This window comes from Physella acuta, unplaced genomic scaffold (genome assembly GCF_028476545.2).
Source record: "Physella acuta isolate Inbredline_101_S28 unplaced genomic scaffold, ASM2847654v3 ptg000108l, whole genome shotgun sequence".
Lineage (NCBI taxonomy): Eukaryota > Metazoa > Mollusca > Gastropoda > Physidae > Physella > Physella acuta.
In genome coordinates, this window is record NW_026731628.1 from 401,849 (window position 1) to 416,392 (window position 14,544).

The 14,544-nt window shown below is 48.2% G+C and overlaps 1 protein-coding gene across 1 annotated transcript in view; it reads right to left on the reverse strand.

Moving 5' to 3' along the window:
* Window positions 1–14,544, reverse strand: part of LOC131934183 (CCN family member 3) — an 89,454-nt gene that overhangs the window by 15,443 nt on the left and 59,467 nt on the right. Inside the window, exons 4-5 of the mRNA XM_059290482.1 lie at window positions 3,613–3,759; window positions 1,926–2,063 (exon numbers count right to left, since the gene is read on the reverse strand). Coding sequence (XP_059146465.1) covers window positions 1,926–2,063; window positions 3,613–3,759 — 285 coding nt within the window. The remainder of the gene's footprint in view (window positions 1–1,925; window positions 2,064–3,612; window positions 3,760–14,544) is intronic.

Genomic DNA, 14,544 nt, shown 5'->3' on the forward strand with positions numbered 1-14,544 from the left:
CATCAACCGTTCGATAGTAAGCCAATCACACCAACCGTTCGATAGTAAGACAATCACACCAACCGTTCGATAGTAAGACAATCACACCAACCGTTCGATAGTAAGCCAATCACACCAACCGTTCGATAGTAAGCCAATCACACCAACCGTTCGATAGTAAGCCAATCACACCAACCGTTCGATACTGAGCCAATTACACCAACCGTTCGATGGTTACGCAAATCACACCAACCGTTCGATAGTAAGCCAATCACACCAATCGTTCGATAGTAAGCCAATCACACCAACCGTTCGATGGTAACGCAAATCACACCAACCGTTCGATGGTTACGCAAATCACACCAACCGTTCGATGGTAAGCCAATCACACCAACCGTTCGATAGTAAGCCATCACACCAACCGTTCGATAGTAAGCCAATCACACCAACCGTTCGATAGTAAGCCAATCACACCAACCGTTCGATGGTAAGCCAATCACACCAACCGTTCGATAGTAAGCCAATCACACCAACCGTTCGATAGTAAGCCAATCACACCAATCGTTCGATAGTAAGCCATCACACCAACCGTTCGATGGTAACGCAAATCACACCAACCGTTCGATAGTAAGCCAATCACACCAATCGTTCGATAGTAAGCCAATCACACCAACCGTTCGATAGTAAGCCAATCACACCAACCGTTCGATGGTAAGCCAATCACACCAACCGTTCGATAGTAAGCCAATCACACCAACCGCTCGATAGTGAGACAATCACACCAATCACACCAACCGTTCGATAGTAAGCCAATTACACCAACCGTTCGATAGTAAGCCAATCACACCAACCGTTCGATAGTAAGCCAATCACACCAACCGTTCGATAGTAAGCCAATCACACCAACCGTTCGATAGTAAGCCAATCACACCAACCATTCGATAGTGAGCCAATTACACCAACCGTTCGATGGTAACGCAAATCACACCAACCGTTCGATAGTAAGCCAATCACACCAACCGTTCGATAGTAAGCCAATCACACCAACCGTTCGATGGTAAGCCAATCACACCAACCGTTCGATAGTGAGCCAATTACACCAACCGTTCGATGGTAACGCAAATCACACCAACCGTTCGATAGTAAGCCAATCACACCAACCGTTCGATAGTAAGCCAATCACACCAACCGTTCGATAGTAAGCCAATCACATCAACCGTTCGATAGTAAGCCAATCACACCAACCGTTCGATAGTAAGACAATCACACCAACCGTTCGATAGTAAGACAATCACACCAACCGTTCGATAGTAAGCCAATCATACCAACCGTTCGATAGTAAGCCAATCACATCAACCGTTCGATAGTAAGCCAATCACACCAACCGTTCGATAGTAAGACAATCACACCAACCGTTCGATAGTAAGACAATCACACCAACCGTTCGATAGTAAGCCAATCATACCAACCGTTCGATAGTAAGCCTATCACACCAACCGTTCGATAGTAATCCAATCATACCAACCGTTCGATAGTAAGCCAATCATACCAACCGTTCGATAGTAAGCCAATCACACTACCAAGGAAGCGACAGACAAAATCGTCTTTTGTCTCTCCTCGGTCTAGTCGCTATTTGCCCGGAGCTAAACAACAGCCGGTGGTCTAACATAATCATCCAGATAAGCTCTAGTTAGGACAGCTAACATAATCATCAAGATAAACTCTAGTTAGGTGAAATACCATATCAACATAAGCTCTACTTAGGGGATCTAACATCAAGATAGCTGAGCTTATATTGTCTCTAAAATCGAATTCTAAGTAGGGAGCTAAAGAAGTCAACAAGATAGAAACGATATTTAAAATAATCTTCAACGTGAGTTTATAAAGCGAAAATAATAAAACAAATCTAAATGATGACAAAGCTATAATAAACAAAAAAAACTTACAATATTTGTGAATGAGATTTTGACTCTCAAGGCCGAGATGGACAAAGTTTGTTCCATTGGAGTCCATCTTCTGGCACGTCCATTCTCGGCAGCATTTGTTCTTTGATTTGATTAACGTCGGATCATGACAGGTCAGCTCTACAGAGGGGGGGGGGGGGGGGGGGAGGAAAGTTTTGTCTGAGGGGTGTTGTACTCACAGGTTTTACACGAGGGGTGTTGGACACACAGGTTTTACACGAGGGGTGTTGGACACAGGTTTTACACGAGGGGTGTTGGACACAGGTTTTACACGAGGGGTGTTGGACACACGGGTTTTACACGAGGTTTTACACGAGGGGTGTTGGACACACAGGTTTTACACGAGGTTTTACACGAGGGGTGTTGGACACACGGGTTTTACACAAGGTTTTACACGAGGGGTGTTGGACACACAGGTTTTACACGAGGAGTGTTGGACACACAGGTTTTACACGAGGGGTGTTGGACACACAGGTTTTACACGAGGGGTGTTGGACACACAGGTTTTACACGAGGGGTGTTGGACACACGGGTTTTACACGAGGGGTGTTGGACACACGGGTTTTACACGAGGGGTGTTGGACACACAGGTTTTACACGAGGGGTGTTGGACACACAGGTTTTACACGAGGGGTGTTGGACACACAGGTTTTACACGAGGGGTGTTGGACACACAGGTTTTACACGAGGGGTGTTGGACACACAGGTTTTACACGAGGGGTGTTGGACACACAGGTTTTACACGAGGGGTGTTGGACACACAGGTTTTACACGAGGGGTGTTGGACACACAGGTTTTACACGAGGGGTGTTGGACACACAGATTTTACACGAGGGGTGTTGGACACACAGGTTTTACACAAGGTTTTACACGAGGGGTGTTGGACACACAGGTTTTACACAAGGTTTTACACGAGGGGTGTTGGACACACAGGTTTTACACGAGGAGTGTTGGACACACAGATTTTACACGAGGGGTGTTGGACACAGGTTTTACACGAGGGGTGTTGGACACACGGGTTTTACACGAGGTTTTACACGAGGGGTGTTGGACACACAGGTTTTACACAAGGTTTTACACGAGGGGTGTTGGACACACAGGTTTTACACGAGGAGTGTTGGACACAGGTTTTACACGAGGGGTGTTGGACACACAGGTTTTACACGAGGAGTGTTGGACACACAGGTTTTACACGAGGGGTGTTGGACACACAGGTTTTACACGAGGGGTGTTGGACACAGGTTTTACACGAGGGGTGTTGGACACACAGGTTTTACACAAGGGGTGTTGGACACACAGGTTTTACACGAGGGGTGTTGGACACACAGGTTTTACACGAGGGGTGTTGGACACAGGTTTTACACGAGGGGTGTTGGACACACAGGTTTTACACGAGGGGTGTTGGACACACAGGTTTTACACAAGGTTTTACACGAGGGGTGTTGGACACAGGTTTTACACGAGGGGTGTTGGACACACAGGTTTTACACGATGGGTGTTGGACACACAGGTTTTACACGAGGGGTGTTGGACACACAGGTTTTACACGAAGTTTTACACGAGGGGTGTTGGTCACACGAAAACGTGTGTTTTAATTATCTAACATAAATTTAGTGTATGATTTAAATGTATAGCAACTTTATGACGTAGGATGTAACTTAACATTTACCAGAAGGTTTCTGCAGCTCGTGAGGACACTGGTTGATACAGCCGTAGTAGCCGTTCTGGCACGTGCACAGCTGCGAACATTCCGGCTGGAACTTCTCACCGTCCTTGTACACGACACCGTTGACATGGCAGGGGTTCTTCTCTTTACCTGCACACAAACATTGCCAGCATTTAGTTCTAGTTCAAACTTCATCAACCATGGCAGAAACATTGCCATCATTTAGATCTAGTTCAAACTTCATCAACCATGGTAGAAATGTTGCCAGCATTTAGATCTAGTTCAAACTTCATCAACCATGGTAGAAATATTGCCAGCATTAAGATCTAGTTCAATCTTCATCAACCATGGCAGAAATGTTGCCAGCATTTAGATCTAGTTCAAACTTCATCAACCATGTCAGAAATGTTGCCAGCATTTAGATCTAGTTCAAACTTCATCAACCATGGTAGAAATATTGCCAGCATTTAGTTCTAGTTCAAACTTCATCAACCATGGCAGAAATGTTGCCAGCATTTAGATCTAGTTCAAACTTCATCAACCATGTCAGAAATGTTGCCAGCATTTAGATCTAGTTCAAACTTCATCAACGATGGCAGAAATGTTGCCAGCATTTAGATCTAGTTCAAACTTCATCAACGATGGCAGAAATGTTGCCAGCATTTTGATCTAGTTCAAACTTCATCAACCATGGCAGAAATGTTGCCAGCATTTAATTTTAGTTCAAACTTCATCAACCATGGCAGAAATATTGCCAGCATTTAGATCTAGTTCAAACTTCACCAACCATGGCAGAAATGTTGCCAGCATTTAGATCTAGTTCAAACTTCATCAACAATCAATAATTAATTGTCAACGTATACTGCCAAGTTTGTGTTTTTTGTGTTTATCTTTATTTAACTGTCAACGTATACTGTCAACGTATACTGCCAACGTATACTGCCAACGTATACTGCCAACGTATACTGTCAACGTATACTGTCAACGTATACTGTCAACGTCTGTCAGTTCTCTGTTTGACGCAGGCCCAGAGAATACAGGCACGTAAGTGAGTATTGATTGGGTCAGCTGGTCCGGACACTTCTGGCCATCGGTCACATTGATTGCTCACAAGCTTTTTCTCAACTTCAATTCTGGGAATCTTAGCAGACGGCTTGTCACGTGGCTAAGTCTTGGTGGTAGTTAGTAGCTTTCCCTCTAATACACTCTTCATGTAACGCTACCCCACCACTATACCACCTCTACAAACAACTCTATCCCCACCACTATACCACATCTACAAACAACTACCCCCACCACTATACCACCTCTACAAACAACTCTATCCCCACCACTATACCACCTCTACAAACAACTCTATCCCCACCACTATACCACATCTACAAACAACTACCCCCACCACTATACCACCTCTACAAACAACTCTATCCCCACCACTATACCACCTCTACAAACAACTCTACCCCCACTACTATACCACCTCTACAAACAACTCTATCCCCACCACTATACCACATCTACAAACAACTACCCCCACCACTATACCACCTCTACAAACAACTCTATCCCCACCACTATACCACCTCTACAAACAACTCTACCCCCACTACTATACCACCTCTACAAACAACTCTACCCCCACCACTATACCACCTCTATAAACAACTCTACCCCACCACTATACCACATCTACAAACAACTACCCCCACCACTATACCACCTCTACAAACAACTCTATCCCCACCACTATACCACATCTACAAACAACTACCCCCACCACTATACCACCTCTACAAACAACTCTATCCCCACCACTATACCACATCTACAAACAACTACCCCCACCACTATACCACCTCTACAAACAACTACCCCACCACTATACCACCTCTACAAACAACTCTACCCCCACCACTATACCACCTCTATAAACAACTGTATACCCACCACTATACCACCTCTACAAACAACAACCCCACCACTATACCACCTCTACAAACAACTACCCCACCACTATACCACCTCTACAAACAACTCTACCCCACCACTATACCACCTCTACAAACAACTTTACCCCACCACTATACCACCTCTACAAACAACAACCCCACCACTATACCACCTCTACAAACAACTCTACCCCACCACTATACCACCTCTATAAACAACTACCCCCACCACTATACCACCTCTACAAACAACTCTATCCCCACCACTATACCACCTCTACAAACAACTCTACCCCACCACTATACCACCTCTACAAACAACTCTACCCCCACCACTATACCACCTCTACAAACAAACCCACCATACCTGTCTAGGTTTCGTCCATCTGTCGGTCTACGTTTCACCCATTTCTCTGTCTAGATTTTATTTGTCTTTCATTCATTCAACTGGCAACGGCAAGACATTGATTGAGTTTTTCCTGAGAGGACAGTCTGGCTGAGATTCTATTCTAGCCCCACATCCTTGCCAAGCCAATGTTTGATGTTTTGAATTGATGTTTCCTAATGTCAACAAAATAAAACCCAATAAACAAACTGGGAAGATGGCGGCTACACATGAAATAGTGAATATCGGTCTTGCTGGATGGCGTGGGGAGGGGGGGGGGGGGGGCAGGAGGGGGGGCAGGAGGGGGAGTGTTCTGCCAAGACAATGTTCTAGACAGACATGACGGTGATTGACAGACCTGACTGTGACAGAGATGACTGACAGACCTGACTGTGACAGAGATGACTGTGACAGACCTGACTGTGACAGACCTGACTGTGACAGAGATGACTGTGACAGACATGACTGTGACAGAGATGACTGTGACAGACATGACTGTGACAGAGATGACTGTGACAGACATGACTGTGACAGACCTGACTGTGACAGACCTGACTGTGACAGACCTGACTGTGATAGACATGACTGTGACAGAGATGACTGTGACAGAGATGACTGTGACAGACATGACTGTGACAGAGATGACTGTGACAGACATGACTGTGACAGAGACATGACTGTGACAGAGATGACTGTGACAGACATGACTGTGACAGACCTGACTGTGACAGACATGACTGTGACAGAGATGACTGTGACAGAGATGACTGTGACAGGCATGACTGTGACAGACCTGACTGTGACAGACCTGACTGTGACAGACATGACTGTGACAGAGATGACTGTGACAGAGATGACTGTGACAAACATGACTGTGACAGAGATGACTGTGACAGACATGACTTGACAGAGATGACTGTGACAGACATGACTGTGACAGAGATGACTGTGACAGACATGACTGTAACAGAGATGACTGTGACAGACATGACTGTGACAGAGATGACTGTGACAGACCTGACTGTGACAGACCTGACTGTGACAGACATGACTGTGACAGACCTGACTGTGACAGACCTGACTGTGACAGACCTGACTGTGACAGACCTGACTGTGACAGACCTGACTGTGACAGACCTGACTGTGACAGACCTGACTGTGACAGACCTGACTGTGACAGACCTGACTGTGACAGACATGACTGTGACAGACATGACTGTGACAGACCTGACTGACAGACATGACTGTGACAGACCTGACTGTGACAGAGATGACTGTGACAGAGATGACTGTGACAGACATGACTGTGTCATCTCACGGCACGAGCTTCCTTCCGTTCTGGCACCAATTTCCTCCCCTGGCTACTGGCGCTCACACAAATGTTTTCGTCTCATTGACTTCTAAAGCTTAGCTTCTCTTAGTCACGTCACCATCTTAATGTTGAAACCACACAATAGACTGGTCAAACCACACAATAGACTGGTCAAACCACACAATAGACTGGTCAAACCACACAATAGATTGGTCAAACCACACAATAGACTGGTCAAACCACACTATAGACTGGTCAAACCACACTATAGACTGGTCAAACCACACGATAGACTGGTCAAACCACACAATAGACTGGTCAAACCACACAATAGACTGGTCAAACCACACTAACTGGTCAAACCACACTAACTGGTCAGCTCATAAAACCACCTGATGTATTATGTAAAACTTACTATTTTGGGACGGGTGCTATTTTTTAACTTTGTAAACAAAGCACTGAATGCAAGCAGTGAGTAAAACTCTTGAACACATAAACGTGTCATTGTTAAACGTGGCTAGCAGCCGAAGCAGGAACTAGTCTAAACATAATGGAACCATATGTGAACCTAGTCTAAACATAATGGAACCATAAAAGGAACAAGTCTAAAGATGATGGAACAATAAACATCAGCGGTGGCCATACATAAAGCATCAGCCAACCAGCGCCAGTAATAAACGCTCTGACGTTTTCATCCCATGAAAGCAGTGAAGGAGAAATATTGAAGTCTTTAGAGCAGGAAGGGCTTGGGCTTGATTTATCTTGGTGCCATCACAATCCAACCCAGCCACAGAATGGAGTTAGCCAGACTTGCAATAAACGGCAACACAATTCTTTCATTGACTTCTAGTCTTAGTTAACATCCACCACCCACCACCCACCTCTTGATTTTCCTGATCAACACAATAAAACGGTGCTTTCACGGGCTGGATAAATGTGGTTAAGATTTTAAATTTACTGTGTACACTTACATACGATTTACCAATTACTGGGTACACTTGCATACGATTTACCAATTACTGTGTACACTTACAAAATATATAACATTTTCTGTGTACACTTCGATGAGACATAACCATTGTGTTCGCTTAGATAAGATATAACATTTACGGTAAACATTGAGAATACTTATAACAATTACTACAAACGTGTAAACAAAGTAAACATTTAGATAAATAATAACAATTATTATGAAACCATGGTTATCATGTGTCTTATAAGAATTACTATAAACTTTATGGTATTTTTTAACAAATCATGAACGCATCTAAAAATCTTGTATTAATGTACGATTACTTTTTTTCTAAATAATTGAAAAGTATTCTTTGTATTTCCCGTAACGTTTTCAAGCAAAAAACGGAAGCTATGTAATGTAGGTCTGATGCTTGTTAACGAATCAACTTCTCTGCTTGCGAGAGCTACGTCTAAATTACCGAATCTGTTCGAGACTTGAGCAAAACGTGCAGGGAACATAAAGACATTAGACAAACCTGCGTGCAGGGAACATCAAGACATTAGACAAACTTGCGTACATGGAACATCAAGACATTAGACAAGCCTGCGTGCAGGGAACATCAATACATTAGACAAACTTGCGTACATGGAACATCAAGACATTAGACAAACCTGCGTGCAGGGAACATCAATACATTAGACAAACTTGCGTACATGGAACATCAAGACATTAGACAAGCCTGCGTGCAATGAACATCAAGACATTAGACAAGCCTGCAAATATTTCTTTCAATACAATTCTCAAGCAGGCGATCTCTGAGCGCTAAAAATAGCAGGATTTGAAAGTGTTTTCCCAGAGCAATTAGTGGCTGGTGTACATGCTCAGACACATGACGTAATAACCTTAACAATATCAAAAACTGCTCACCCCTACATCCAGTCTAACGACTCACCCCTACACCCAGTCTAACGACTCACCCCTACACCCACCCAGTCTAACGACTCACCCCTACATCCAGTCTAACGACACACCCCCACACCCACCCAGTCTAACGACTCACCCCTACACCCAGTCTAACGACACACCCCCACACCCACCCAGTCTAACGACTCACCCCTACACCCACCCAGTCTAACGACTCACCCCTACACCCACCCAGTCTAACGACTCACCCCTACACCCACCCAGTCTAACGACTCACCCCTACACCCAGTCTAACGACTCACCCCTACACCCAGTCTAACGACTCACCCCTACACCCAGTCTAACGACTCACCCCTACACCCAGTCTAACGACTCACCCCTACACCCACCCAGTCTAACGACTCACCCCTACACCCAGTCTAACGACTCACCCCTACACCCAGTCTAACGACTCACCCCTACACCCAGTCTAACGACTCACCCCTACACCCAGTCTAACGACTCACCCCTACACCCACCCAGTCTAACGACTCACCCCTACACCCAGTCTAACGACTCACCCCTACACCCACCCAGTCTAACGACTCACCCCTACACCCAGTCTAACGACTCACCCCTACACCCAGTCTAACGACTCACCCCTACACCCAGTCTAACGACTCACCCCTACACCCAGTCTAACGACTCACCCCTACACCCAGTCTAAGGACTCACCCCTACACCCACCCAGTCTAACGACTCACCCCTACACCCACCCAGTCTAACGACTCACCCCTACACCCAGTCTAACGACTCACCCCTACACCCAGTCTAACGACTCACCCCTACACCCAGTCTAACGACTCACCCCTACACCCAGTCTAACGACTCACCCCTACACCCACCCAGTCTAACGACTCACCCCTACACCCAGTCTAACGACTCACCCCTACACCCAGTCTAACGACTCACCCCTACACCCACCCAGTCTAACGACTCACCCCTACATCCAGTCTAACGACTCACCCCTACACCCAGTCTAACGACTCACCCCTACACCCAGTCTAACGACTCACCCCTACACCCACCCAGTCTAACGACTCACCCCTACACCCAGTCTAACGACCCACCCCTACACCCAGTCTAACGACTCACCCCTACACCCAGTCTAACGACTCACCCCTACACCCAGTCTAACGACTCACCCCTACACCCAGTCTAACGACTCACCCCTACACCCAGTCTAACGACTCACCCCTACACCCAGTCTAACGACTCACCCCTACACCCAGTCTAACGACTCACCCCTACACCCAGTCTAACGACTCACCCCTACACCCAGTCTAACGACTCACCCCTACACCCAGTCTAACGACTCACCCCTACACCCACCCAGTCTAACGACTCACCCCTACATCCAGTCTAACGACACACCCCCACACCCACCCAGTCTAACGACTCACCCCTACACCCAGTCTAACGACTCACCCCTACACCCAGTCTAACGACCCACCCCTACACCCAGTCTAACGACTCACCCCTACACCCACCCAGTCTAACTACTCACCCCTACACCCAGTCTAACGACTCACCCCTACACCCACCCCGTCTAACGACTCACCCCTACACCCAGTCTAACGACTCACCCCTACATCCAGTCTAACGACTCACCCCTACACCCAGTCTAACGACTCACCCCTACACCCAGTCTAACGACTCACCCCTACACCCAGTCTAACGACCCACCCCTACACCCAGTCTAACGACTCACCCCTACACCCAGTCTAACGACTCACCCCCACACCCACCCAGTCTAACGACTCACCCCTACACCCACCCAGTCTAACGACTCACCCCTACACCCAGTCTAACGACTCACCCCTACACCCACCCAGTCTAACGACTCACCCCTACACCCAGTCTAACGACTCACCCCCACACCCACCGAGTCTAACGACTCACCCCTACACCCACCCAGTCTAACGACTCACCCCTACACCCAGTCTAACGACTCACCCCCACACCCACCCAGTCTAACGACTCACCCCTACACCCACCCAGTCTAACGACTCACCCCTACACCCAGTCTAACGACTCACCCCTACACCCAGTCTAACGACTCACCCCTACACCCAGTCTAACGACTCACCCCTACACCCAGTCTAACGACTCACCCCTACACCCAGTCTAACGACTCACCCCTACACCCACCCAGTCTAACGACTCACCCCTACACCCAGTCTAACGACTCACCCCTACACCCAGTCTAACGACTCACCCCTACACCCAGTCTAACGACTCACCCCTACACCCAGTCTAACGACTCACCCCTACACCCAGTCTAACGACTCACCCCTACACCCACCCAGTCTAACGACTCACCCCTACACCCAGTCTAACGACTCACCCCTACACCCACCCAGTCTAACGACTCACCCCTACACCCAGTCTAACGACTCACCCCTACACCCAGTCTAACGACTCACCCCTACACCCCCCCCCCAGTCTAACGACTCACCCCTACACCCACCCAGTCTAACGACTCACCCCTACACCCAGTCTAACGACTCACCCCTACACCCACCCAGTCTAACGACTCACCCCAACACCCAGTCTAACGACTCACCCCTACACCCAGTCTAACGACTCACCCCTACACCCACCCAGTCTAACGACTCACCCCAACACCCAGTCTAACGACTCACCCCTACACCCAGTCTAACGACTCACCCCTACACCCAGTCTAACGACTCACCCCTACATCCAGTCTAACGACTCACCCCTACACCCAGTCTAACGACTCACCCCCACACCCACCCAGTCTAACGACTCACCCCTACACCCACCCAGTCTAACGACTCACCCCTACATCCAGTCTAACGACTCACCCCTACACCCAGTCTAACGACTCACCCCTACACCCAGTCTAACGACTCACCCCTACACCCACCCAGTCTAACGACTCACCCCTACACCCAGTCTAACGACTCACCCCTACACCCACCCAGTCTAACGACTCACCCCTACACCCAGTCTAACGACTCACCCCTACACCCAGTCTAACGACTCACCCCTACACCCCCCCCCCCAGTCTAACGACTCACCCCTACACCCACCCAGTCTAACGACTCACCCCTACACCCAGTCTAACGACTCACCCCTACACCCACCCAGTCTAACGACTCACCCCAACACCCAGTCTAACGACTCACCCCTACACCCAGTCTAACGACTCACCCCTACACCCACCCAGTCTAACGACTCACCCCAACACCCAGTCTAACGACTCACCCCTACACCCAGTCTAACGACTCACCCCTACACCCAGTCTAACGACTCACCCCTACATCCAGTCTAACGACTCACCCCTACACCCAGTCTAACGACTCACCCCTACACCCAGTCTAACGACTCACCCCTACACCCAGTCTAACGACTCACCCCTACACCCAGTCTAACGACTCACCCCCACACCCACCCAGTCTAACGACTCACCCCTACACCCACCCAGTCTAACGACTCACCCCTACATCCAGTCTAACGACTCACCCCTACACCCAGTCTAACGACTCACCCCTACACCCAGTCTAACGACTCACCCCTACACCCACCCAGTCTAACGACTCACCCCTACACCCACCCAGTCTAACGACTCACCCCTACACCCAGTCTAACGACCCACCCCTACACCCAGTCTAACGACTCACCCCTACACCCACCCAGTCTAACGACTCACCCCTACACCCAGTCTAACGACTCACCCCTACACCCAGTCTAACGACTCACCCCTACACCCAGTCTAACGACTCACCCCTACACCCAGTCTAACGACCCACCCCTACACCCAGTCTAACGACTCACCCCTACACCCAGTCTAACGACTCACCCCTACACCCAGTCTAACGACTCACCCCTACACCCAGTCTAACGACTCACCCCTACACCCAGTCTAACGACTCACCCCTACACCCAGTCTAACGACTCACCCCTACACCCAGTCTAACGACTCACCCCTACACCCAGTCTAACGACTCACCCCTACACTCAGTCTAACGACTCACCCCTACACCCAGTCTAACGACTCACCCCTACACCCACCCAGTCTAACGACTCACCCCTACACCCAGTCTAACGACTCACCCCTACACCCAGTCTAACGACTCACCCCTACACCCAGTCTAACGACTCACCCCTACACCCACCCAGTCTAACGACTCACCCCCACACCCACCCAGTCTAACGACTCACCCCTACACCCACCCAGTCTAACGACTCACCCCTACACCCAGTCTAACGACTCACCCCTACACCCAGTCTAACGACTCACCCCTACACCCAGTCTAACGACTCACCCCTACACCCAGTCTAACGACTCACCCCTACACCCAGTCTAACGACTCACCCCTACACCCACCCAGTCTAACGACTCACCCCTACACCCAGTCTAACGACTCACCCCTACACCCAGTCTAACGACTCACCCCTACACCCACCCAGTCTAACGACTCACCCCTACACCCAGTCTAACGACTCACCCCTACACCCAGTCTAACGACTCACCCCTACACCCCCCAGTCTAACGACTCATTCTTACACCCAGTCTCACGACTCATTCTACACCCCCCCCCCCAGTCTAACGACTCACCCCTACACCCAGTCTAACGACTCACCCCTACACCCAGTCTAACAACTCACCCCTACACCCAGTCTCACGACTCATTCTACACCCCCCCCCCCCCCAGTCTAACGACTCCCCTGTAGTCTAATGACCCTGAGGCCGGGCATGTTTAACTAACGAGTGTTTCGTCTTACACGTGTTTTCACATCAGCCTAGCGGCACTAATGACCAGCTGACTTAATGAATGCCTGGTTGCTTCAAGCGGACAGTTTGAGTTCTCTAGTCGTTAACACTCAGTTCAAAATACAATTGCTTTACACAGACAGACTGGCAGGTAGACAGGCAGACAGACAGACGGACGGACGGACGGACGGACGGACGGACGGACGGCTGGACAGACAGACAGGCAGGCAGTTAAAAAGACTGACAGACGGTATGAAACACCTATAGAGATATCTTTACGCTAATATACATTTTCGTTCCTTTTATGTTTAAAAAAATCTTTATATCAACAAGCTTTTAATTGCACTGAAAATAAGCAAATAAAACAAATCTGCTTTATTTCATATAAGATTTTGTCGCTAAAATATATAAAAGATCCCACGAGCGACTATATCAACTGTTTTAGCCATTCCTAAAACAATTTGCTTCAAAACACCACCAGTAGCTCGCGAATATCTGCTATATGAAAGCAGCCGTCAGTAACCACAAATTTACAGCAACCTTATCAAGCGAAAGATAATTCTTAAATCTTGCTACCTCCCCTTGGTTTCAAATCGTTTAAAAAATATATTATCTGCCCTTAATAGCCTT